The following is a 24,432-nucleotide window of genomic DNA, read 5'->3' as shown; positions in this document are numbered from 1 at the left end:
ACCTGCCACATGAAACAGACCCCACCATGTATATACTGAATACATCATGAAATCAGATTACCCTAACAACATTCAATAGTAAAATGTCTAAAGAATAATATAACAATTTGACAATAAAACAAATTTCACTTTCACTGAAGTCAATGGCTGACTGCCAATATTACAACTGCAATAATAATGAGCAAACATTTATCTTTTTTAACTTTATGCAAATAAATGGAAAAAAAGAAAATGAACATTACAGTTCTACCAAAATGGCATTCGAACTCCTGTTTGCACCCATCCAGTGATCAATCAATTCTAACAATACTTCTGCCCTGTGGCGTGGCGATGAAAATGAAGAAAGCTGTTTCATATCAATTGAAAACTCAACTACATCATTATTTCGTTATCGGCCATCTCACCCATTGACAAATACTACTTCCCTATCAATATATCTTTAGCCTCTTATCGATTCCCTATTCATACATCTCCATCGGTGTCCACATACAACTGTTGCAGCTGATTGATCAACACAAGCAAGAACCACTTAGCAAACTACTGGACTAAAAAACACACAATGTTTGTTTGGTGAACTTGAACAGTGCAGCTTAATGAAGTCATCTTTTTACATATTGTACCTTTTACTTACAAATACTTTACAGCAAGTTGAAAAAACAACAACATATTTTATGTATGAAATATTCTTTGCTTTGTCTCACTTCATATTGCTGTGTAGGTCAATTCAGTGAAAGAAAAATGTATCAAACAGACTCTTTATCAGAGTAACATTAATTCTTTTATAAGTTTCTTGGTAATGGTTAATAATTAGTAAACATATTACAATAACTATCTTGACTGGTGATTTGTTTTTAGAAATGATAATACTTAAACACAGTTGTATGTGACCTGAGATCACACACAGTCCTGCTTTTACAACAAGAGTGGTATCAAACCTCACTCACTCACTCAGTCACTCACTCCACCCAACAAGGAAAACCCACCAAGCTGTCAATCAACCAAGCACCCATCAACACACCCATCCATTAACACACACTCACTCTATCCCTCCCTCACTCACTCACTCCACCCAACAAGGAAAACCCACCAAGCTGTCAATCAACCAAGCACCCATCAACACACCCATCCATTAACACACACTCACTCTATCCCTCCCTCACTCACTCACTCCATCCAACAAGGAAAACCCACCAAGCTGTCAATCAACCAAGCACCCATCAACACACCCATCCATTAACACACACTCACTCTATCCCTCCCTCACTCACTCACTCCACCCAACAAGGAAAACCCACCAAGCTGTCAATCAACCAAGCACCCATCAACACACCCATCCATTAACACACTCACTCTATCCCTCCCTCCCTCCCTCCCTCACTCACTCACTCACTCACTCCACCCAACAAGGAAAACCCACCAAGCTGTCAATCAACCAAGCACCCATCAACACACCCATCCATTAACACACTCACTCTATCCCTCCCTCCCTCCCTCCCTCACTCACTCACTCACTCACTCCACCCAACAAGGAAAACCCACCAAGCTGTCAATCAATCAAGCACCCATCAACACACCCATCCATTAAACACAAACTCACTCTATCCCTCCCTCACTCACTCACTCACTCACTCAGTTTAACCAGTGGAGATTGATTCTAAATTGGCTATCAAACATGCCTACAGTGAGGTTAACATAGGCCCAGGATGAAGGCCTCACTGGTCAGTTCTAATTACCGGTCAAGTCCTGGACACTGCATTAATGTCCTGTGTCAAACTGTGCTATTGTCTCTGTATAATTAGCCAAACTAATCAAAGCTAGATAATAAACCTTGGCACTACCAGACCAGTGTCTGACGGCCCCCGGGCCGACCCTGGTCATGTAACTGTGTGGTGTGTGTGTTGGAGGAGACTTAGTTCCAGTTTGGGTAAAAACTGAATCAAAGAACCATGATCACTTCACTACTTCCAAATTTGTTTTACAAAAAACTATTGTGAGTGACTCAACCTAAAAATGGACGAGAATCTGAACTTTACGAAGAAAGTGCTATCCCAAATATAACATTTGCTACATTTGACCACTTTCTAAATGGCATTGTGTATTCCTAAAACTGTTGGTTTCCGTGTTTCTTTTGTGTCAGCTTTCAAGACACCTAGCAAAAGTGTTTTCCTGACAACAGGTGATGTCTGTATATCATCGGAAGAAATCACAACAGGAGACAAATGATATTTCTTAAAGGATGTTTTTCACTTAATGTTCTGGGAATGACTAATACCGTATTTTCTTAAGTATAGTGAGCGCACCCCTCTAGTGAATTCAATATTTTGAAAAAAAAAATTTTGAATATTATGTGCAGAAAAAAATGACACCGCACCCCTTCAGTGAATCCCTGGAGACGATGATAAGAAACTTGGTCAGTACAAATTTGAAATTTGAGATAAACAATCACCAGACATGTCAATTTACTGTTGAAAATGTATTTTTTGTTCTGCTTGGCATTGTTTTACATCAGGGATTAAGATTTATTACCTTGTGTATTTTCTCGTAAACTAAGCTGGAAACAGCAATCAGCTGTACACACGTTTTCTTGGAATCTACCGGTGAATCGGTTAAAACTTACCCAATGATATAACTTTACAGGATTTTGATTCAAGGATCGGGAAAAAAGTTATCTGAAACTATTTGTTTATCAGAGAAATATATTCCAATATCTTGTTATTTTAGTTGCAGCTTTTACTAAATTTATTTAAAATAATAATAACCCTAAGCGTAGAACTCCGGTGCAGCTGATCGCTATTGCCGCTTATTTTTTTCACATGGGACACTTTGACCAGTCACCATCGAGGCTCCCGCGCACGTGATCGTGAGAACTACGTGTTGACATAGAATCATCAAACTACAAAAATTATGACTTTTAACGAGTCAAAGTATGGCATTTATGATATATGTATCCATTCTCTGTCAACTAAATTTTGTTTCAAGACGTCAATATGGGTAATCTGACCGTGGTTGCTGTTAATAACGATGAGTTGTGCAATCATCCGATCGCTTCACACACGATTTCGCGGAAATTAGTTAAAATGATATTAAAAGGAATTTTGAATAAGATTAATGAAATAAGTTACATACATAAGTCCAGATATACAAAGATAACACTTTTTATAGCCTGACAATGTAATTAGGTGATTAATTGGCGTACTTCTGTATGGAATTGTTGACATGGTATTTCCGGTGCTATGTCTTTGCAGTGGGGGAGGGGAATCAAAACTCATTATGGTATGTATAATGCGCACAGCCTTCTACACAGCTGTGGGTTTGTTTTTTAAAAAGTGTGCACTATACTAAAGAAAATACGGTAATTTGATTTGGTGAGACACCTTAGATTGATGTGTTAGAAATTAAGCTTGACAGGAAATTACTCAAAAAGTGATCTATTTTTTTAATTTTACATTTAGGGAGTTTTGAGATGTGCATTTGGAACACAGCCAAAAGGGTTTGTAAAAAGTGAGAGTTATTTTTGTTTTATTTCACCCCATGACAAAAACAAGAGCATAAGGGGCTGATCATGTGGAACTGATAAACACATGATTGTGCAGTAAAATATAACCCATAAATAATTCTTATAAGATTTTATTTCTGCAACTAGATATGATTGCATCAAATGTTGTGCACTGAGGCCTGAAATACAGCAGAGTGAGTGAGTGAGTGAGTGAGTGAGTGAGTGAGTGACTAAGTGAGTGAATGAGTGAGTGAGTGAGTAACTGAGTAACTGAGTAACTGACTGAGTGTGTGAGTGAGTGAGTGAGTGAGTAACTGTGTAACTGAGTAACTGACTGAGTGAGTGAGTGAGTGAGTGGGTGACTTAGTGAGTGAGTGAGTGAGTGAGTGAGTGAGTGAGTGAGTAACTGAGTAACTGAGTGAGTGAGTAACTGAGTGAGTAACTGAGTGAGTGAGTGAGTGAGTGAGTGAGTGAGTGAGTGAGTGGGTGACTGAGTGAGTGAGTGAGTGAGTAACTGAGTGAGTAACTGAGTGAGTGAGTGAGTGAGTGAGTGAGTGAGTGGGTGACTGAGTGAGTGAGTGAGTGAGTGAGTGAGTGAGTGAGTGAGTAACTGAGTGAGTGTGTGAGTGTGTGAGTGAGTGAGTGAGTGAGTGAGTGAGTGAGTGAGTGAGTGAGTGAGTGAGTGAGTGAGTGAGTAACTGAGTAACTGAGTGAGTGTGTGAGTGAGTGAGTAACTGAGAGAGTGACTGAGTGAGTGAGTGAGTGAGTGAGTGGGTGACTGAGTGAGTGAGTGAGTGGGTGACTGAGTGAGTGAGTGAGTGACTGAGTGGGTGACTGAGAGAGTGAGTGAGTGAGTGAGTGACTAAGTGAGTGACTGAGTGAGTGAGTGAGTGAGTGAGTGAGTGAGTGACTGAGTGAGTGAGTGAGTGAGTGAGTGAGTGAGTGAGTGGGTGACTGAGTGAGTGAGTGAGTGAGTGAGTGAGTGAGTAACTGAGTGAGTGACTGAGTGAGTGAGTGAGTGGGTGAGTGAGTGAGTAACTGAGTGAGTAACTGAGTGAGTGAGTGAGTGAGTGGGTGACTGAGTGGGTGACTGAGTGAGTGAGTGAGTGAGTGGGTGACTGAGTGAGTGAGTGAGTGAGTGAGTGAGTGAGTGAGTAACTGAGTGAGTGACTGAGTGAGTGAGTGAGTGAGTGAGTGGGTGACTGAGTGAGTGAGTGAGTGAGTGAGTGGGTGACTGAGTGAGTGAGTGAGTGACTGAGTGGGTGACTGAGAGAGTGAGTGAGTGAGTGAGTGACTAAGTGAGTGACTGAGTGAGTGAGTGAGTGACTAAGTGAGTGACTGAGTGAGTGAGTGAGTGAGTGAGTGAGTGAGTGGGTGAGTGAGTGAGTGAGTGAGTGAGTGAGTGAGTGAGTGGGTGACTGAGTGAGTGAGTGAGTGAGTGAGTGGGTGACTGAGTGAATGAGTGAGTGAGTGAGTGGGTGACTGAGTGAGTGAGTGAGTGAGTGAGTGGGTGACTGAGTGAGTGAGTGAGTGAGTGAGTGAGTGGGTGACTGAGTGAGTGAGTGAGTGAGTGAGTGAGTGAGTAACTGAGTGAGTGACTGAGTGAGTGAGTGAGTGAGTGAGTGGGTGACTGAGTGAGTGAGTGAGTGAGTGAGTGGGTGACTGAGTGAGTGAGTGAGTGAGTGAGTAACTGAGTGAGTGACTGAGTGAGTGAGTGAGTGAGTGAGTGGGTGACTGAGTGAATGAGTGAGTGAGTGAGTGGGTGACTGAGTGAGTGAGTGAGTGAGTGAGTGGGTGACTGAGAGAGTGAGTGAGTGAGTGACTAAGTGAGTGACTGAGTGAGTGAGTGAGTGACTAAGTGGGTGACTGAGAGAGTGAGTGAGTGAGTGAGTGGGTGACTGAGTGAGTGAGTGAGTGAGTGAGTGAGTGAGTGAGTAACTGAGTGAGTGGGTGAGTGAGTGAGTGAGTGAATAACTGAATGAGTGAGTGAGTGAGTGAGTGAGTGAATAACTGAGTGAGTGAGTGGGTGAGTGAGTGAGTGAGTGAGTAACTGAATGAGTGAGTGAGTGAGTGAGTGAGTGAATAACTGAGTGAGTGAGCAGACAGCACTGTGTCATTTTTTGTAATTCTTCCCATCATTCTGCAAACTTTAAAGTTTAGTTTTCATGAATTTTGTAGTTTTGCACCTGTTAGACTTGATGGCAAGCAATTTTACGATACACTTAATCACAGCTAGAATAGCTTGTGGAAGTGAATCTTGGAGATCACTGATGTTAGCAGACAGACATGCACTTTCACAACCGTGGAATTGCAGAATACATAAGGGACAGAAAACTGAAAAGCTCCTTCCTACTCCTAGCCTGTCCTGCATTTGAGAGTATTGTATATGGAATCAATACAACTATTTCATTATAATGTTGTGCAGCTGAATTGATACAAGCACATGGGAAATGGTGTTTATGAAAAATAGGAAAAATATAGAAAGGCTAACTATATTAAACAAGACAGCATTCCGAATTAAAATACCATATCATATGGAATTGTACAAAATAATGATGAACTTACGTTTTGAGCAGAAACCCTGAAAAGTTTATTTTGTCCGATTGAAAATTTGCAGGGCTCTTAACGCAACCAACTTAAACAATAAATATTTTTATCCGACAGTTATTGTTAACTTTTAACTGCTTCTGTATCCTGGTATTAGTCCTACGTTATTGCACACCTCGACCTGGCATCAGTGACTACAAGTTGTCGCCTGAAGCCTCGGGGTACAGAGGTTCACACACAGTGTACATCACACCATATACCTGTCGCGTTTGGTTGACAATGAATTTATCTCACCGACATTCATCCACACAGACCCAGAATATATGTCTGAAGTTTCACTGAGTAAAACGCTGTGATTCTGACAGCTCCCTATGACACAAACCAATCGAGTTACTTCCCGTTACTGAATGCATTCGGATAAACATCAGTTCATTTCAGCTCAAAGATACTTATTCAAGATAAGCAAGTTACCTCATGTGTGTTCTGATCGATTTCTCAGCGCATTACTTGAGCGGGCTACATGGAAAATACTTGCCCACTCCTTAACCAATTAGAGGCTAGTATTTTAATGTAAGGTGAGATAAATGGTTTTGCACCTCATCATGGAAAGATTCAATGTGTTATTGCACCTCATCATGGAAAGATTCAATGTGTTATTGCACCTTCACATGAAATGATTCAATATGGTAGGGCTGGGACGGGTAACTCGGGTACTTGGGTCGGGTGGGTACTGAGAAGGACCCAGGTACTCACAGGACTACCCGGACCCATGGTTAGTCACATTCTATATTGTTAAATGGCAGAAATTATCTAGAACTCTATGGTTACACTATAAGTGACAAATGTTCGCATTTCTTTCTGACTATGCTCACATTCTTTCTGACTTTATACGTTTGAATAAAGATAAAACTTCAGTCAACTTCACGGTATGCATGACCAGATCATTTTATATGTGCATCTAAATACATTTTGCCAGGGCTATGGTCAAGCTTTTCCCAATCAGACATTTTGTACCCATCTCTTGAGACCTACAGCAGGTACCCGGGTATTGTCGGGTAATAGGGGGCCGTGTACCCCGCGTAGTAAATTGGACTCGCCCCAGCCCTACAATATGGCATTGCACCTTATCATGGAAAGATTCAATATGGTATTGCACCTTATCGTGAAAAGATTCAATATGGTATTGCACCTTATCGTGAAAAGATTCAATATGGTATTGCACCTTATGGTGGAAAGATTCAATATGGCATTGCACCTTATCGTGGAAAGATTCAATATGGTATTGCACCTTATCGTGGAAAGATTCAATATGGTATTGCACCTTATCATGGAAAGATTCAATATGGTATTGCACCTTATCGTGAAAAGATTCAATATGGTATTGCACCTTATCGTGAAAAGATTCAATATGGCATTGCACCTTATCGTGGAAAGATTCAATATGGTATTGCACCTTATCGTGGAAAGATTCAATATGGTATTGCACCTTATCATGGAAAGATTCAATATGGTATTGCACCTTATCGTGAAAAGATTCAATATGGTATTGCACCTTATCGTGAAAAGATTCAATATGGTATTGCACTTTATGGTGGAAAGATTCAATATGGCATTGCACCTTATCGTGGAAAGATTCAATATGGTATTGCACCTTATCGTGAAAAGATTCAATATGGTATTGCACCTTATCGTGGAAAGATTCAATATGGTATTGCACCTTATCGTGGAAAGATTCAATATGGTATTGCACCTTATCCTACTGTACCAGAGCTTATATCACGACAGGGTGTGACTGTACAACACAATATTAGCGACATATGCTACATCTACAAACAGCCCAGGTTCTACAAACTAACCCGACCCAATACTCAATCCTGTCAAGACACATAATGGCCTTCCATGGGTTCACTTCCTTTCATTTTCAACCTTGACCCAATTATCTCCCTAGGGTAAAGGTCAGAGATAACAGTGTCGCAATCCGCCTTCCTAATCATAAGCCAGTTCCCCTTGTTCCAGGGGATGCTGTATATAGGCCTGACACACACACAGGCCATAGTGTACCCCCAGTACATATCCCCACCTAGACTAACATCTAGTCTTTGAAATGAACATATCTTACAGAAAAAAAGAGTTCTTAAATTATAGTTAAAAAATATAATAAATAGTGCCCACAAACTTTCTTAATTTCCTGATACTAATAATCTAGACTTGACAAACATGATAGACTTGCATGGGCTGTATTGATATATTTGCTTCAGGGTCTGTATGACAGACTAATCCCCACCCCACACAACCATCTACAAGATGCTACCACGATACACACGCACGCTATGCAGTAGTCAGCCATCATCTCCTCCCTAGGGACTGGGAGAAGTTCTCACCCTTGTCAGCCCTGATTCTTTGTAATGGATTAACTAATGACAACAACACGCAACTGTTTGTGTATGTTTTGTTGTGATCAATCAAGACCAGAACACCATGGGGATTCATGGGAAGAAAATAACTTCCCAGCAACCCTTGCTTGCTGTAAGAGGCCACCATGCTTGTTGTAAGAGGCGAATAAAGGGATCGGTGGTCAGAATCAGGGACTTCATTGGTGTATGTCATCGTATCCTATCTGCAGGGATAGATGCTCACGCTGTCAATCACGGGAGCCAAACATGATTATTTACAGACTGCTGTCACATTGATGGAATGTTGTTGTGAGGGGCGTTAAACAAAAACAAACAAACAACATACTGTAATCCTGAAGTTATTTTGGGATGGGGTGGGGGTTGGGGCACATTGGAGCAGGAAGCTCTTATTACGACGAATAAGGTAATAATACAACTTCAGGACCAATCTGTAAATAGTCTCTAAATATATAACAGAGGATTTCAGAAGGTAAAATCCTAAATGTGACTTCTACCCTGTTTTTTTTCAAAAAGATCTGTACAATATACACCACAAAGTATGGACTGTCATGTTACGCCTCGATCTTAGTACAGTGGTATGTATATTGTGGCACCACCGTACTAAGACCGAGGTTTTTTTTTTTACGTTTGACGTAGATATGTTCGCTACCGCTCAATATCTGGCACCAAATTCAACCCATTGTTTATGGTTTTAATAAATACTCCCACGTGTCAATTTTCTAAGCACCCGGTGATGCTTATTGAGGCAAAAACGGTAACTTAGTCCCTTCTGACAACAAGCATGGGATGCTGGTGACCTAGAATCGCCACCGTGGAATATGTTCACAGGTATATAGTTTCTAGCTTGAGATCCAACAATCTTCATGGCTGTCAAACATGTAATTAATCAGTTTGTGACAGAATTTAAACAACAATTCTAAAATGTTAATTTTATACAAGATGACATTTTTGAAAAAAATTAACATATAAAAAAAAACTACCAGTATTACAACCTGAAGAGTCATTAAAAGCTAAGATTCCCAAACACCGGCCTATAAGCCTTATCTACATTATTTCTGTGGAACACGGCTATCATGGCTGATAGGTCAAACAGATAATCTTCTCTTTTAATCGTTTGAATTAAAATTTAATGAAACAACTCTCTGGGAAAGCATTCTGTGCAGCGAGATGAAAACCTGCCCGATGTTGGCATGAAGACTAATACAAATACTCCTGACTTTAATATGTCTGTTGTGGGTGCAGTTGTATATAGAGGTTTATTTCAGAAATCAACGACTGGTGGGTGTTGCGTATCGTACAATAAAACACTGCAGGGAGAATAAACCATGAGGGGCGCACCCCGAGTGGTTTACTCTCCCTGCAGTGTTTCATTGTGCAATAAACAACGACCATGAGTGATTTATTTCTTTTATTAGATATCAACATTATGTACAGCCTCTTTAAGGATGTTCATAAAATGTACAAGCTTTAAAAATATTAACCCAAATTTTAATAATGAGGTCTCTTTGAAAAAAATCTGACCTCAGAAATGCCAGACAAGTCATTTTAAGGAACAGGTGGGTTAAGTTTGGTATTTCCCGCATATTCTCACAATCCTCCCATCGATCATCTTTACCATTTCTCCTAATACCGACTGTCATATCTCTCCCACTTTGGGATGCAATTGTTTGGCCACTGCATTTATCTGTGTAGCCCAGCTACATCTATGGGGAACAACTTACTGGACACTTCCCTCTCAAAAATACCGTCTTCCGATAATGACGCCATCAAGTTGTGAGCACATATTTGAATCCCCAGAAATGACATGATGATAGATGATGTTTCATCGTGAAATAAACCACACTTCGTTCTTCATTGTTCCTTGCGATTAACCTCAAAGGACTGACATATTTAGTCCCAGAATTTAAGTTGTATCATTTAAAGATATATATCTACAAAATAAAACACAAATTGAATCCAGAACACAGCGCTTTCTAGAATTGCCAAATCATTCTAGACTGAATTTGTATTCAATTTGAATTTATTGTCTTGGGTCTTTGAGGAAAATATTTCTATTGTGTTACATACACCAGTACAGCAGAGTGGTACACATTGTGGTCCAAGTTGAAATCTATATTCCTTTACGAGGCTATTGGTTGTCAATAGTATTGAATGGCTCTCGAACACACTGACCACACCGTAATGGTCGCCACACCTGTGCGGGTCTTTCATTGTCTTTCATCGTCTTTCATCGTCTTTCATCAACTTTCATCAACTTTCATCATATGATCATACGTGTACAAATTAATGCAGGGTCATTTTTTATGGAACATCTTGTTTAAACGATTAAGTCTCAAATATTCTTAAAACATGTATGTCTAAAAGTACTGTCATCAAAATGACACATCGTTTGACATATGTTCAAAATATCTAATTAAATTTTCCATATTTTATGAAATTCATATTTTAGTAAAGAATCAAAGCAAGATCTAAACATAACCAGACCATGTCAGATTAAATTGTTTACAGAATAGAGCCTTGTGAATAGTAATTTTCATAAACTGTTAGAAAAACAATTATACACAGTCGACAAAACTTCAATAAAAAGGGCCTGATCAGTATCATATAAACTCAATGGAACAAAAACTTACACTCTGCATTTTCTTCATCGGTTTCTTTATCCTCCTCCGAAGCCGACATAATAAACGGATAAACGGATAAACGTATATCTCCTAAACAGTTTCACATATAAGCATCAAGTGGACCCAGAGACTCTGCACTAAGTACCATAATCCACACATGAAAAACTTGTCCTCTCATTTCACAGCTGCTCTTTCTTTGGACACATTCCTTGAATGAACCATATCCCCTCCTCATTGCTCCATATATTGTACACTAACAATTCCCTTCATATTGATGTCCACCTGCGTTGACACAGCTAGCTGTTCAGAGAAGAATTCCCTTCTCGTAGTATCGATCAGGCCTCTTTCACTGGCTCGCTTGAGTGAAAACCTGCATGAAGCGTGGTAAGATATGATACACTTGCAAGTGGATACCTTGGGACAGCGCTGGCACATCCAACATGGCTGCAAGCCGTTAATTGAGTCAAAGTCACGTAGTGGACATGCAAAACTTTGTCTCCAAATATTTGCTTAGTCAATTGAGAGAGAAACAATTTAGAAAATATTATCAGTGTCTGGTCGTTAAGTCCAAAGCTCTCCTCTCAAATCATGGTGGACACATTGCAATCAGCTTTTAATGATCTTTATAAGCTGTGGTATGTCATAGGTGACGGAAACACATCAGACGAAGCATATCCCAAAATGTCAACTTACATACACTGGTGAAAACAGCACTGATTGATGGCATATTTCATTCCAGTTTCACAAACATCTGCTTTTCCTTCTGAAGACTAAAGACGACACTGCAGAGGGAATGTCATGACTTCAGCGAACAGGTATAGAGAGTACATTACTTATTTATATAACCTGTTTAGAAAAGCCTCTGAATAATTTATTCATTTTTCCAGGCTAGGTATCTGTTTTACCAAATTATAAATTATTAATTATTAATTCAGGTCCGAACTTACAAAATATAATAATTCTTTGTTTATATGAAAATATGCTTTTGGGAAACTTTTCTTCTTCTTTTTTTAATTTTTTTTTCAAGAGGATCTTAAATGGGTTATATGATAACACATTCATTTTGTCTCTTGTTCTTGACTCAACAGATCTGTGAACAGGAGAACTATGTTTGTCTACCATTGTCTTCAGGACATGTATGTTTGTCTACCATTGTCTTCAGGACATGTATGTTTATGTCATTGTTTTAACCTTTACCCTGCTGATTTTTAACACTTCTTACCCCTGCCTGCTGGAAGAATGTTAGCTGAAGGCGCTGTAAAGAGGGTGGATGTAAAGATGGTGGGTGTAAAGATGGTGGATGTAAAGAGGGTGTGTGTAAAGAGGGTGGGTGTGTGTAAAGAGGGTGGTGTAAAGAGGGTGGGTGGGTGTAAAGAGGGTGGTGTAAAGAGGGCAGGTGTGTGTAAAGAGGGTGGGTGGGTGTAAAGAGGTTGGGTTTAAACAGGGCAGGTTGGTGTAAAGAGGGTGTGTGTAAAGAGGGTGGGTTTAAACAGGGCAGGTTGGTGTAAAGAGGGTGGTGAAAAGAGGGTGAGTGGGTGTAAAGAGGGTGGGTGTAAAGAGGGTGAGTGGGTGAAAAGAGGGTGGGTGTAAAGAGGGTGGGTGTAAAGAGGGTGGGTGTAAAGAGGGTGGGTGTAAAGAAGGTGAGTGGGTGTAAAGAGGGTGGGTGTAAAGAGGGTGGGTGTAAAGAAGGTGAGTGGGTGTAAAGAGGGTGGGTGTAAAGAGGGTGAGTGGGTGTAAAGAGGGTGGGTGTAAAGAGGGTGGGTGTAAAGAGGGTGGGTGTAAAGAGGGCAGGTGGGTGTAAAGAGGGTGGTGAAAAGAGGGTGAGTGGGTGTAAAGAGGCTGGGTGTAAAGAGGGTGGGTGTAAAGAGGGTCGGTGTAAAGAAGGTGAGTGGGTGTAAAGAGGGTAGGTGTAAAGAGGGCAGGTGGGTGTAAAGAGGGTGGTGAAAAGAGGGTGAGTGGGTGTAAAGAGGGTGGGTGTAAAGAGGGTGGGTGGGTGTAAAGAGGGCAGGTGGGTGTAAAGAGGGTGGGTGTAAAGAGGGTGGGTGTAGAGAGGGTGGGTGGGTGTAAAGAGGGTGGGTGTAGAGAGGGTGGGTGGGTGTAAAGAGGGTGGGTGTAAAGAGGGTGGGTGTAAAGAGGGCAGGTGGGTGTAAAGAGGGTGGGTGTAAAGAGAGTGGGTGGGTGTAAAGAGGGTGGGTGTAAAGAGGGTGATTGTAAAGAGGGTGGGTGTTAAGAAGGCAGCTTGGTGTAAAGAGGGCAGGTGGGTGTAAAGAGGGTGGGTGTAAAGAGGGCAGGTGGGTGTAAAGAGGGTGGTGAAAAGAGGGTGAGTGGGTGTAAAGAGAGTGGGTGTAAAGAGGGTGGGTGGGTGTAAAGAGGGCAGGTGGGTGTAAAGAGGGTGGGTGTAAAGAGGGTGGGTGTAGAGAGGGTGGGTGGGTGTAAAGAGGGTGGGTGTAAAGAGGGTGGGTGTAAAGAGGGTGAGTGGGTGTAAAGAGGGTGGGTGTAAAGAGGGCAGGTGGGTGTAAAGAGGGTGGGTGTAAAGAGGGTGGGTGGGTGTAAAGAGGGTGGGTGTAAAGAGGGTGATTGTAAATAGGGTGGGTGTTAAGAAGGCAGCTTGGTGTAAAGAGGGAAGCAGGGTGTAAAGAGGGTGGGTGTAAAGAGGGTGATTGTAAAGAGGGTGATTGTAAAGAGGGTGGGTGGGTGTAAAGAGGGTGGGTGGGTGTAAAGAGGGTGGGTGGGTGTAAAGAGGGTGGGTGTAAAGAGGGTGATTGTAAAGAGGGTGGGTGGGTGTAAAGAGGGTGGGTGGGTGTAAAGAGGGTGGGTGGGTGTAAAGAGGGTGGGTGTAAAGAGGGTGGGTGTAAAGAGGGTGATTGTAAAGAGGGTGGGTGTAAAGAAGGCAGGTTGGTGTAAAGAGGGCAGGTGGGTGTAAAGGGGGTGGGTGTAAAGAAGGCAGGTGGGTGTAAAGAAGGCAGGTGGGTGTAAAGAGGGCAGGTGGGTGTAAAGGGGGTGGGTGTAAAGAAGGCAGGTGGGTGTAAAGAAGGCAGGTGGGTGTAAAGAGGGCAGGTGGGTGTAAAGGGGGTGGGTGTAAAGAAGGCAGGTGGGTGTAAAGAGGGCAGGTGGGTGTAAAGAGGGTGGGTGGGTGTAAATAGGGTGGGTGTAAAGAGGGTGATTGTAAAGAGGGTGATTGTAAAGAGGGTGGGTGGGTGTAAAGAGGGTGGGTGGGTGTAAAGAGGGTGGGTGGGTGTAAAGAGGGTGGGTGTAAAGAGGGTGGGTGTAAAGAGGGTGATTGTAAAGAGGGTGGGTGTAAAGAAGGCAGGTTGGTGTAAAGAGGGCAGGTGGGTGTAAAGGGGGTGGGTGTAAAGAAGGCAGGTGGGTGTAAAGAAGGCAGGTGGGTGTAAAGAGGGCAGGTGGGTGTAAAGGGGGTGGGTGTAAAGAAGGCAGGTGGGTGTAAAGAGGGCAGGTGGGTGTAAAGGGGGTGGGTGTAAAGAAGGCAGGTGGGTGTAAAGAAGGCAGGTGGGTGTAAAGAGGGCAGGTGGGTGTAAAGGGGGTGGGTGTAAAGAAGGCAGGTGGGTGTAAAGGGGGTGGGTGTAAAGAAGGCAGGTGGGTGTAAAGAAGGCAGGTGGGTGTAAAGAGGGCAGGTGGGTGTAAAGGGGGTGGGTGTAAAGAGGGCAGGTGGGTGTAAAGGGGGTGGGTGTAAAGAAGGCAGGTGGGTGTAAAGAGGGCAGGTGGGTGTAAAGGGGGTGGGTGTAAAGAGGGTGGGTGGGTGTAAAGAGGGCAGGTGGGTGTAAAGGGGGTGGGTGTAAAGAAGGCAGGTGGGTGTAAAGAAGGCAGGTGGGTGTAAAGAGGGCAGGTGGGTGTAAAGGGGGTGGGTGTAAAGAGGGTGGGTGGGTGTAAAGAGGGTGGGTGTAAAGAGGGTGAGTGTAAAGAGGGTGATTGTAAAGAGGGCAGGTTGGTGTAAAGAGGGCAGGTGGGTGTAAAGAGGGTGGGTGTAAAGAGGGTGATTGTAAAGAGGGTGGATGTAAAGAGGGAAGGTTGGTGTAAAGAGGGTGGGTGTAAAGAGGGCAGGTTGGTGTAAAGAGGGTGGGTGTAAAGAGGGTGGGTGGGTGTTAAGAGGGTGGGTGTAAAGAGGGCAGGTGGGTGTTAAGAGGGTGGGTGTAAAGAGGGTGATTGTAAAGAGGGTGGGTGTAAAGAGGGCAGGTTGGTGTAAAGGGGGTGGGTGTAAAGAGGGCAGGTGGGTGTTAAGAGGGTGGGTGTAAAGAGGGCAGGTGGGTGTTAAGAGGGTGGGTGCGTGTAAAGGGGGTGGGTGTAAAGATGATGGGTGTAAACAGGGTGGTGGCCTCTTACGACAAGCATGATGTTGGCATATAAGTGCAATAATCTTGAACAAAATGTTAAACCCCATTTCACTTAATCACCTTGTTAAGAATTTGACTTAATGGACAATAGCACATCCCTTAGTGAAGTTCTTCTAATTAATTCAGCAGTCACACACAGTTACTTTTATTCAGCCTATGTTAGGTTGAGTGAGTGAATATGGTTTTCGACGCTTTTAGCAATATTCCACCAATATCACGCCAGGGAACACCAGTGTGAGTGAGTATGGTTTTACGCCGCTTTTAGCAATATTCCAGCAATATCACAGCGGGGGACACCAGAAATGGGCTTCACATATCGTACCCATGTGGGGAATCGAACCCGGGCCTTCAGCATGACGAGCAAACACTTTACCCACTAGGCTACCCGACCTCCCAAGAAAATGTTAGGTTGAAGAGGAATTTGCACCAGAAGCATAACTTGCAAAGTTGGATTTCTGAACTACTTCCAATTGCAAGTCTCTTATAACTTTGCTCACATTAATTCCATAACAGAGTAAACATTTCATATTCTGCTCCCAAATAAGGAAGAACTACACACAAAACAATCCATACAGGGATCAAGGGTAGACTTGCAAACGTCTCTAAAGCAATAATTATTAGTTTAAATCATAATTTCTAGATTATGTAAATAATAAGAACAAGTTGTCCCTATAAGAGACAGGAACCCTTAGACTGTCCCCAAATCTAGACTTGCCTATTAGCAGGATAGAATTACTACACATCCATGCACTTTCATTTCAATACAGCCTTGGAGCAAAGCTTGGTAAAGGTCTTTTATTGCTGTAAAACAAAATCTCTGCCACAATCAAAATAATTCAAATACAGATAAACATTCAAAAATGTAAAAAACAAGCAATAAAATGAATTCATCATAAAATTCAAGAATCTAAACACTTTCACAAAACATTTCCCAAGCCTGTGACAAGTGACATTTCTTTATTGTTGTGTTCACAACATTATCTCAATGACCTTCTCTTTCTGCAAGGCACTGTATGTAACTTAATATCCTTGGCAAAAATCAATTGTGCATAGTGAAATATTTATCTGTGTTATTGATCACAATGCATCCGACTCCAGCACATTTGTAGAATATTGACACTCATGAAAAGTCGGTGACATTTTGTCCAATTGTCTCAGCATCAATCACATTCTGATTGAAAAGAAGTTCACTCAGCAATTTACCAGAAGGATGTAAACCACTGTTTGATATTCATTGAGACCTTGACACAATGAAACACAAACACTGTCAACAAACTATCCTTAAAGGGGGTCTTGGCCCCGACTCAATGACAGGGCTAGCTAATTCAATTGAGGTTGTTACAAACATCGTCAACAAACTGTCCTTAAAGGGGGTCTTGGCCCGGACTCAATGACAGGGCTAGCTAATTCAATTGAGGTTGTCAAAAATCTACTTTATCTGACTTGAATGTTGTTTTTGTTTGTGACCATCTTTTTTTTCATTATGTTTGTTTGTTTATTTTTTGTTTAATAATGCACTGAACAATATTCCTGTATACTGTGTCTGAGTGGGTATCTATGCTGATACTGATCTCATGTTTTCTCTGTGGGCTGGCACTATAAAGCTGAAACATAGTCAGGACTAGTACAAGCAGCCACACACACAGATACACATGTGCATGTATGTTGGCATACATTTTTTTGTTTTTTTTGTTTAATACTGCACTCAGCAGTATTCAATCTATATGACAGCAGTCTGTAAACAATCGACTCTGGACCACACAAACCAGTGATTGACATCATGAGCATTAACATACGCAACTGTGATACGATGACATATGTCAACCTAGTCAGTGAGCCTGACCACCCAATCCCGTTCGTCTCCTTTTACAACAAGCATTATTTGCTGAAGACCAATTCTAACCTAGAAGCTGCGAGTGAGTGAGTGAGTGAGTGAGTGAGTGAGTGAGTTTTTATCAGTATTCCAGTTATATCACAGCGTGTCAGCTTAATATGGGAGGAAAGCCTGAGGTGATGCAGGTCTCAGACATTCGGTGAAACCAACAAGCACGGATTTGGTGCTGACAAACCCACAATCATAGGTTTCTGGCGTGCCCAAGGAATGCAACTCTGCACAGCGAATCGCAGCGCCTTAGACGACTGGGCCACCAGTTCCCTCTAGAAGCCCTGACGTTCACAAAGTTTGGTCCTCACTCTACAAAACCTTTAACAGCAATGAACTCACACAAAGTAAAAGGCAATTCTAAAAAAACATACGTGTTAAATGGATGTAACACATGCTATTTTAGTTCAGGTAGTAATTAGTAAAGTATCAGTTGCATTAAAATCAAATATTTCATTGTTTGTTCACAATATATCTGAGTCTGTAGCTTCGTTTAACAACTCATTGAAAGACAGAAGGAAAGTAGCCAAAGCAGGCCGCACTCCCTATCATGGCCGCGCTGTACAGTCCAACACCCCGGCACAACATTTATAATGCAAGTGCTACACATGTGCTAAAAGCTTCTAACGCTTGAAGCTCATAATATGAATTATTTATATTATGATCCTAAATTCATGATTAATGTTCAGAAGCTACTGTGTTTCATAAAAGTCTCCTCCCCGAAACAAACCACTTACAGACTGCATGCACTTATAACTCATACATTGTACATACCCTCATTATTTGTATCTCTCCGGAGTATAAAATTTATATCTGTATAGATCATGCTTCACTTTAAAATAACAAGCAAATCCTTTTCAAGTTCACAGTATTGTGAGAATGGCTAAATTTGATAACAATTCCCATTTATATCACGCCCCTTTACAAGAAGAATAGAATGAGCGATGGGGTCGCAGTGTGCCTGGAGAAAACAGTCATATCTCTTCCAGGAACCACATGCTGGCAGAGTTTCAAGTCTATCACAGTAGCAATAAAACACACAACAACAAATCAAGCAATTTTTATGATTACATTTACATAATCAATAGGAAGTAAGTTTTTGTGTCAGATACATTGAAACATTTAAAAATGTCTGAAGTGTGGTTGATGTATTTTTATAATCATTTTAAAATGTGAAAACTCTGGCAAGATCGTGTCTAGTGTGTTTAATATATAACCATTTAACAAGATCGTGTCTAGTGTGATTAATATATAACCATTTAACAAGATCGTGTCTAGTGTGTTTAATATATAACCATTTAACAAGATCGTGTCTAGTGTGTTTAATATATAAACATTTAACAAGATGGTGTCTAGTGTGTTTAATATATAACCATTTAACAAGATCGTGTCTAGTGTGTTTAATATATAACCATTTAACAAGATCGTGTCTAGTGTGTTTAATATATAACCATTTAACAAGATCGTGTCTAGTGTGTTTAATATATAACCATTTAACAAGATGGTGTCTAGTGTGTTTAATATATAACCATTTAATAAGATTGTGTCTCATAAGTGGGATATATGATCCTTAAGAAAACAAGACTTGAATTAAGTTCACAAGTATTTTGAAAACAAAGTGAATTTATGCAGTGAGACCATGACTCGCTTTATGTTGCTGGAGTGAGTGAGTATGGTTTTACGCCGCTTTCAGCACTATTCCAGCAATATCGCGGAGGAGGACACCAAAAATGGGCTTCACAAATTCACCACTAGGCTACCCCACCGCCCGTCAAGATGCAGGAAATCTCAAAAAAGCACAGTTAAGATGAAGGAGTTGAAGATGAAGATGTATTATGAGTGAGTGAGTGAGTGAGTGAGTGAGTGGGAGGGTGGGTGGGTGGGTGGGTTGATGGGTGAGTGAGTCAGTGAGTGAGTGAGTGAGTGAATAGGGTTTGATTTTACACCTATCAATATTTCAACAGGGGGCCCTAAAAATTGGCTTCACATACGGCACCTGTACAGGGAATCAAACCCGGGTCTTCAGTGTGTTACAAGCGAATGCTTTAACCATGAGGCTATTCCACTGCCCTGATTCTACAATGAATGGATGAAGCAGACGTGTAAACTGATGACTGAAGTTGTGTAGGGCAGCTCAGAAGAAGTTTCTATATGTGGAAGTAAGTCACTTAAGGCTACTGAAACATGGTAAGTCTATATAAATTTAATTAAATATTTTTTTTATTTTTATAGCTGATAAAGCACTTCCTTAATATGATTTCCTTTGCCTCTGAGACACTAATTACATTTACTCGTTAACGTGTGAAACAAAAACTGCCAGAAATGTTGTTTCGAATTTTTTGTTCAGCATGACAGACAGGAAGCTGCGTTCTCATGAAGAATGCGTTCTTTTATCACTACCGTGTTAACCTGCAAGAATTCGACTTGTCCCTTGAGAACACAATCCATTAAAGAAAATAGAATTTTATAAATAAACTACATCTCACATCTCATTAGAAAAGAAAATTGGATGAAATGTTAATAACAAGTGACTTTACTGACTGTGCTTGTAACATCACAGGGAATATCTGTCCATTGAGTGCACAGTCACTCTCCAGGGAGCTGCAGGGAGTCAGTATCTTAAGGTCCTACCAAATCAGTCATTCAACAAGCAGTTTTCGTAGAGAGCCTTCAGTGAAGATTGAATCATCTGGAAGCTGTGGTTGGATGATTTTGTGTAAGATTTTCATGTTTTTGAAATGAACATCCATCCAGTAAATAAAACTGACCATGTTTTTCTATATTTAGTGCTGTCTTTTTCAACATGATGACTTATGCTGAATGTGACCAAAGATATTTGTGACATTTGGCGAGGAACTGGGGGTGGTGTGTTTAGCTTCCTGTCCTCGGAAAAAGAGCAAGCTAAGCTAGTCATTTTTTTTTTCTTATTGCTGCTCTAAGATCAAACTGTGCACAAACATACAGGTAATGGCCGTTGAACATGTTGAATGTTTAGTTAATTCAAAACAATGTCTATAACGTTTCAACAGAGATTGCGTGTAACCTTAAGGACATCTTAAGGGAGATAACCCTTCTGGCAGTCTCTCATACAGACCCGCAAACAAATATGTCCATTACAGGCCATGCAAGTCTATAATGTTTGGCAAGTCTAGATTGCTGCAGTATCCGACAATGAAGAAAGTCTCTGGGCTCCTTTTTATGGACTCACTGGGCTCACTGTTTTTTCTGTAAAATATGTTCATTTCAGAGACTATATGTTAATCCAGCAGTACACTTAAAGCAACACTTTTTGATGGTTTATATTATTTGGCATCCATTGTGAGAGTCACTGTTTTGTTTGTTTGTTGTTTAACACTGCACTCAGCAATATTCCAGCTGTCTGTAAAAAATCAAGTCTGGACCACACAATCCAGTGATTGACATCGTGAGCATCGATCAATTGGGATACGATGACATGCATCAACCAAGTCAGCAAACCGGATAACCTAATCCCCTTAGTCACCTCTTACAAGAATCATGAGTTACTGAAGAACAATTCTAACCCCGATCTTCTCGGGGGGGAAGAGTCAATGTGTTTAGAAGAGGAAAATATATTCTAAATTGTTTCCAGTAATCAAAACTATCCACTTCTAGAAACAGAAGGTTCATTCTCTTTACTAAATGTTTGTAATGGATGTGACTATGCTATATGTTTGACAAGTTTTTTAATTTAAAAAAGGGTAGCTTTTTTGGGGGATAGGTTATAATTCATCAGACTTCAAAAACGGAACAATGAGTCCTGCTTTTCCCGACATGACTATGAGGTATGTGATCCGCCATATGCCTCATAATACACAGATGAATCGTCCACATAATCAATTAATGGGATTGTAATTGACAATAGTTTTACCAGAGTTCACATGATAACAAGCCATCCAGCTCAGGACATGAATTGATCTGCGGTGGATATAATTTGATTTCAGTTTACAAAATGTTCAACCGACCCAGTTTATCGATGCAGAGAGTGATTAGCATCATAATGCAATGATGAGAGACTATCCACTAGTCAGTATCTGCTCTAGCTGATTATATCATTGGCAGAGTAATGTAACATCCTTGATTGGTGTATAATGCTGTTACTTCTCAAGAAAGATTAAAATACTATTGCTACTTATTTCCTCAGCATCTGTTTCCATTAGGCTATTTCCATTGCCAACATCATGTGCAGCTACCCTTCTGTAGGCGTGGTACGTAGCCCACTGAGTGACAGGGTATTACTATGTGACAATAGTATTGTGATGGCTTGGTAGATCAGTGATACATAGAGATCATGAGCCAAGTGAGTCTCCGTATCAGTAATATCATATATTAGGAATACAATTGGATCATGCAAGCCTTTTAGAAACAGTATATGAATACGATTTTGGAATGAAAGGCCACATTTTTCACATACAGTGAGGAGCAAGGGTTGTCTAGGGCACCACAAGTCACTGTGCAGAGTTGTGTCCCTTGTACATGTCAGAAACCTATGATTGTGGTATGTCTCTAAGTTTGTCAGCATCAGAACCGTGCTTGTGGGTTTCACCAAAGTTGTAAACATCTGACACCTGCATCACTTCAGGCTCTCCTCCCTCATTAAGCTGACATGCAGTGATATAACTTGAATACTGTTCAAAGTGGTGTTAAACCCAACTCACTCACTCATATATAGTGGCAAATGATTTTCAGCCATGTTTGTCAACACAATCGGCCACACATTTAAAACCCCTATTTATTGGGGACATTAGTCAACAATTTGTAGCAAGCTATCACTGTCATCAATGTATAGACCTTGAAAGTAGTTCCTGCTAGGTGATCTCATTTGAATATTCATCAGATCAGTGGTACAAAGTTTATGGAATAGGTTTATCACATCCATAGACTAAGTCATTATGTGATGAATATACTACTTACAAACTACTGCAATCTTAATCTCACTGAGGATATAGGTTTGCACATGGTCAATTATTTTGTTTGTTAGTTGTTTACCGCAGCACTTAGCAATATTCCAGCTATATGATGGCAGTCTGTAAAATAATTGAGTCTGGACCAGGCAATCTAGTGATTGACATCATGAGCTTGGATCCACACAATTGGGATCGATGACATGTATCAACCAAGTCAGCCAGCCTGACCACCCGATCCCGTTAGTCACCTTTTACGACAAGCATAGTCGTCTTTAACGGCAAGTATGGGTTGCTGAAGACCTTTTCTACCCCGAAATCTTCACAGGTCTGGTCAATTATTAAGAAGCCAAGAGAGAACAAAAAATGACCCGAATTTCCAATAAAAACAATACCACAATAAATTAAATGTTAATTCTCGCCAGAGCACATTACTACTCACACTTGACTCCCTCAAGGAATTCCTCCAGCCGGATCCTGGGAACATGACTCAAATCTGGCATACCGGAATCCCCATAAACTATGTACCTGTTTCCGTTGGCAACCGTCTCACTCCAGTCTAACCAGTCCTCACTCACACACACCCCCGACTGGGAGTAACGGGCGTGTCCTCGCAGTCTCTGCAGCACTACCGACATCTTACTGTTGCCTCAAAGGGACTCAACCAGCACCTTAATTATAACACTCCAACACTAACACTCCTTGATGCTTGCTACTGTTTCTGTTTAAAAACTGAAACCATTCATTATTGTTTGTCTTCTGTTTGAGGAATAGCATTGAAATGGTTGTGGAGAAAATCTGGTCCTGTGCTAGTTCTCCACTGATGGTCCTTCCTCATAGTTCAGACTCGATTCACGACAATGGAAATATTGTTGTCAATGTGAAGTTCAAATCTTCGAGAAGTGTACCATAACTACAGCACTCAATCTCATATCTCCCTCATAACCTCCGTGGTCTAGTGGGCAGAGTGTCTGCCTGGAGAGTGGAAGTCAGTGGTTCAACCCCTGGCCTCATCAAACCAAAATACATTAAAAGGAGGTACTTGTGATTCCTTCCTGGCGCTCAGCATAAGGGGCTAAAACAAGGACTGGTCGGCTCAGAGTCAGTACACTGTGTCTGAGTGGGTATCAATGTTAACCTGCGGCATGGTACCTCAGCGGGCCGGCACTGGGTCAAGACCATTCCCCAGGCCCTGCCCCTTCATTGTTATTAGGTCATGCTTGACTGAAAATGTGTTCCCCTTATCAAAAGTCTTCACCTCCGGTTTCAGAGCTATCAGCAAGTCTAATCTAGCGTTTCAGTTCCTTTCCTTTCAAGTTCCCACTTTGCAATGCCATGTAAACCCTATACACCTGTACACTGTTATCTTTGCTTAAAATGCATTCCATATTTTCTTTAGTATTGTGAACACAAAACATAATGTGCACCCCTCGAATCGTCACATTGAGACAAGCATGGGGCATTGGGGACATGTTCTGACCCAGAATCCCCACAGGGAGACAAGCATGGGGTATTGGGGACTTATTCTGACCCAGAATCCCCACAGGGAGACAAGCATGAGGTACTGGGGACTTATTCTGCCCCAGAATCCCCACAGGGAGACAAGCATGAGGTACTGGGGACTTATTCTGACCCTGAATCCCCACAGGGAAACAAGCATGAGGTACTGGGGACTTATTCTGACCCTGAATCCCCACAGGGAGACAAGCATGAGGTACTGGGGACTTATTCTGACCCTGAATCCCCACAGGGAGACAAGCATGAGGTACTGGGGACTTATTCTGACCCTGAATCCCCACAGGGAGACAAGCATGAGGTACTAAGGTCTTATTCTGACCCAGAATCCCCACAGGGAGACAAGCATGGGGTACTAAGGTCTTATTCTGACCCACAATTTTCACAGGGAGACAAGTATGAGGTACTCCGGACTTATTCTGTCACACAATCTTCACAGGGAGACAAGCATGAGGTACAGGGAGACAAGCATGAGGTACTGAGGACCTATTCTGACACACAATTTTCATATGGAGACAAGCATGAGGTACTGAGGACCTATTCTGACCCACAATTTTCATATGGAGACAAGCATGAGGTACTGAGGACCTATTCTGACACACAATTTTCATATGGAGACAAGCATGGGGTATTGGGGACATATGTCGAAACAACAATCCTTATTATTTGACCCTTATCAATACCTT

General features: G+C 41.4%; 1 protein-coding gene and 1 pseudogene across 6 annotated transcripts in view; both read right to left on the bottom strand.

The window, feature by feature from the left end:
• LOC139466846 (1-phosphatidylinositol 4,5-bisphosphate phosphodiesterase delta-1-like) overlaps nucleotides 1-24,432 on the bottom strand; it is a 102,281-nt gene that overhangs the window by 36,874 nt on the left and 40,975 nt on the right. The window contains exon 1 of one of the 6 annotated variants that reach the window (XM_071248581.1): nucleotides 11,088-11,551. The exons of the other annotated variants lie outside the window; for them this stretch is intronic. Coding sequence (XP_071104682.1) covers nucleotides 11,088-11,136 — 49 coding nt within the window. The 5' untranslated portion in view covers nucleotides 11,137-11,551. Of the gene's footprint in view, nucleotides 1-11,087; nucleotides 11,552-24,432 lie in introns of those variants that run through there. 6 annotated transcript variants of the gene reach the window in all.
• LOC139466876 (uncharacterized) lies at nucleotides 22,666-24,357 on the bottom strand (annotated as a pseudogene).

Source organism: Haliotis cracherodii, unplaced genomic scaffold, assembly GCF_022045235.1.
Source record: "Haliotis cracherodii isolate W230 unplaced genomic scaffold, xgHalCrac1.p SCAF_19, whole genome shotgun sequence".
In the NCBI taxonomy this organism is placed as follows: Eukaryota; Metazoa; Mollusca; class Gastropoda; order Lepetellida; family Haliotidae; genus Haliotis; species Haliotis cracherodii.
Note: the sequence above shows the minus strand (reverse complement) of the source record. Positions and strands in the feature narration are given on the sequence as shown.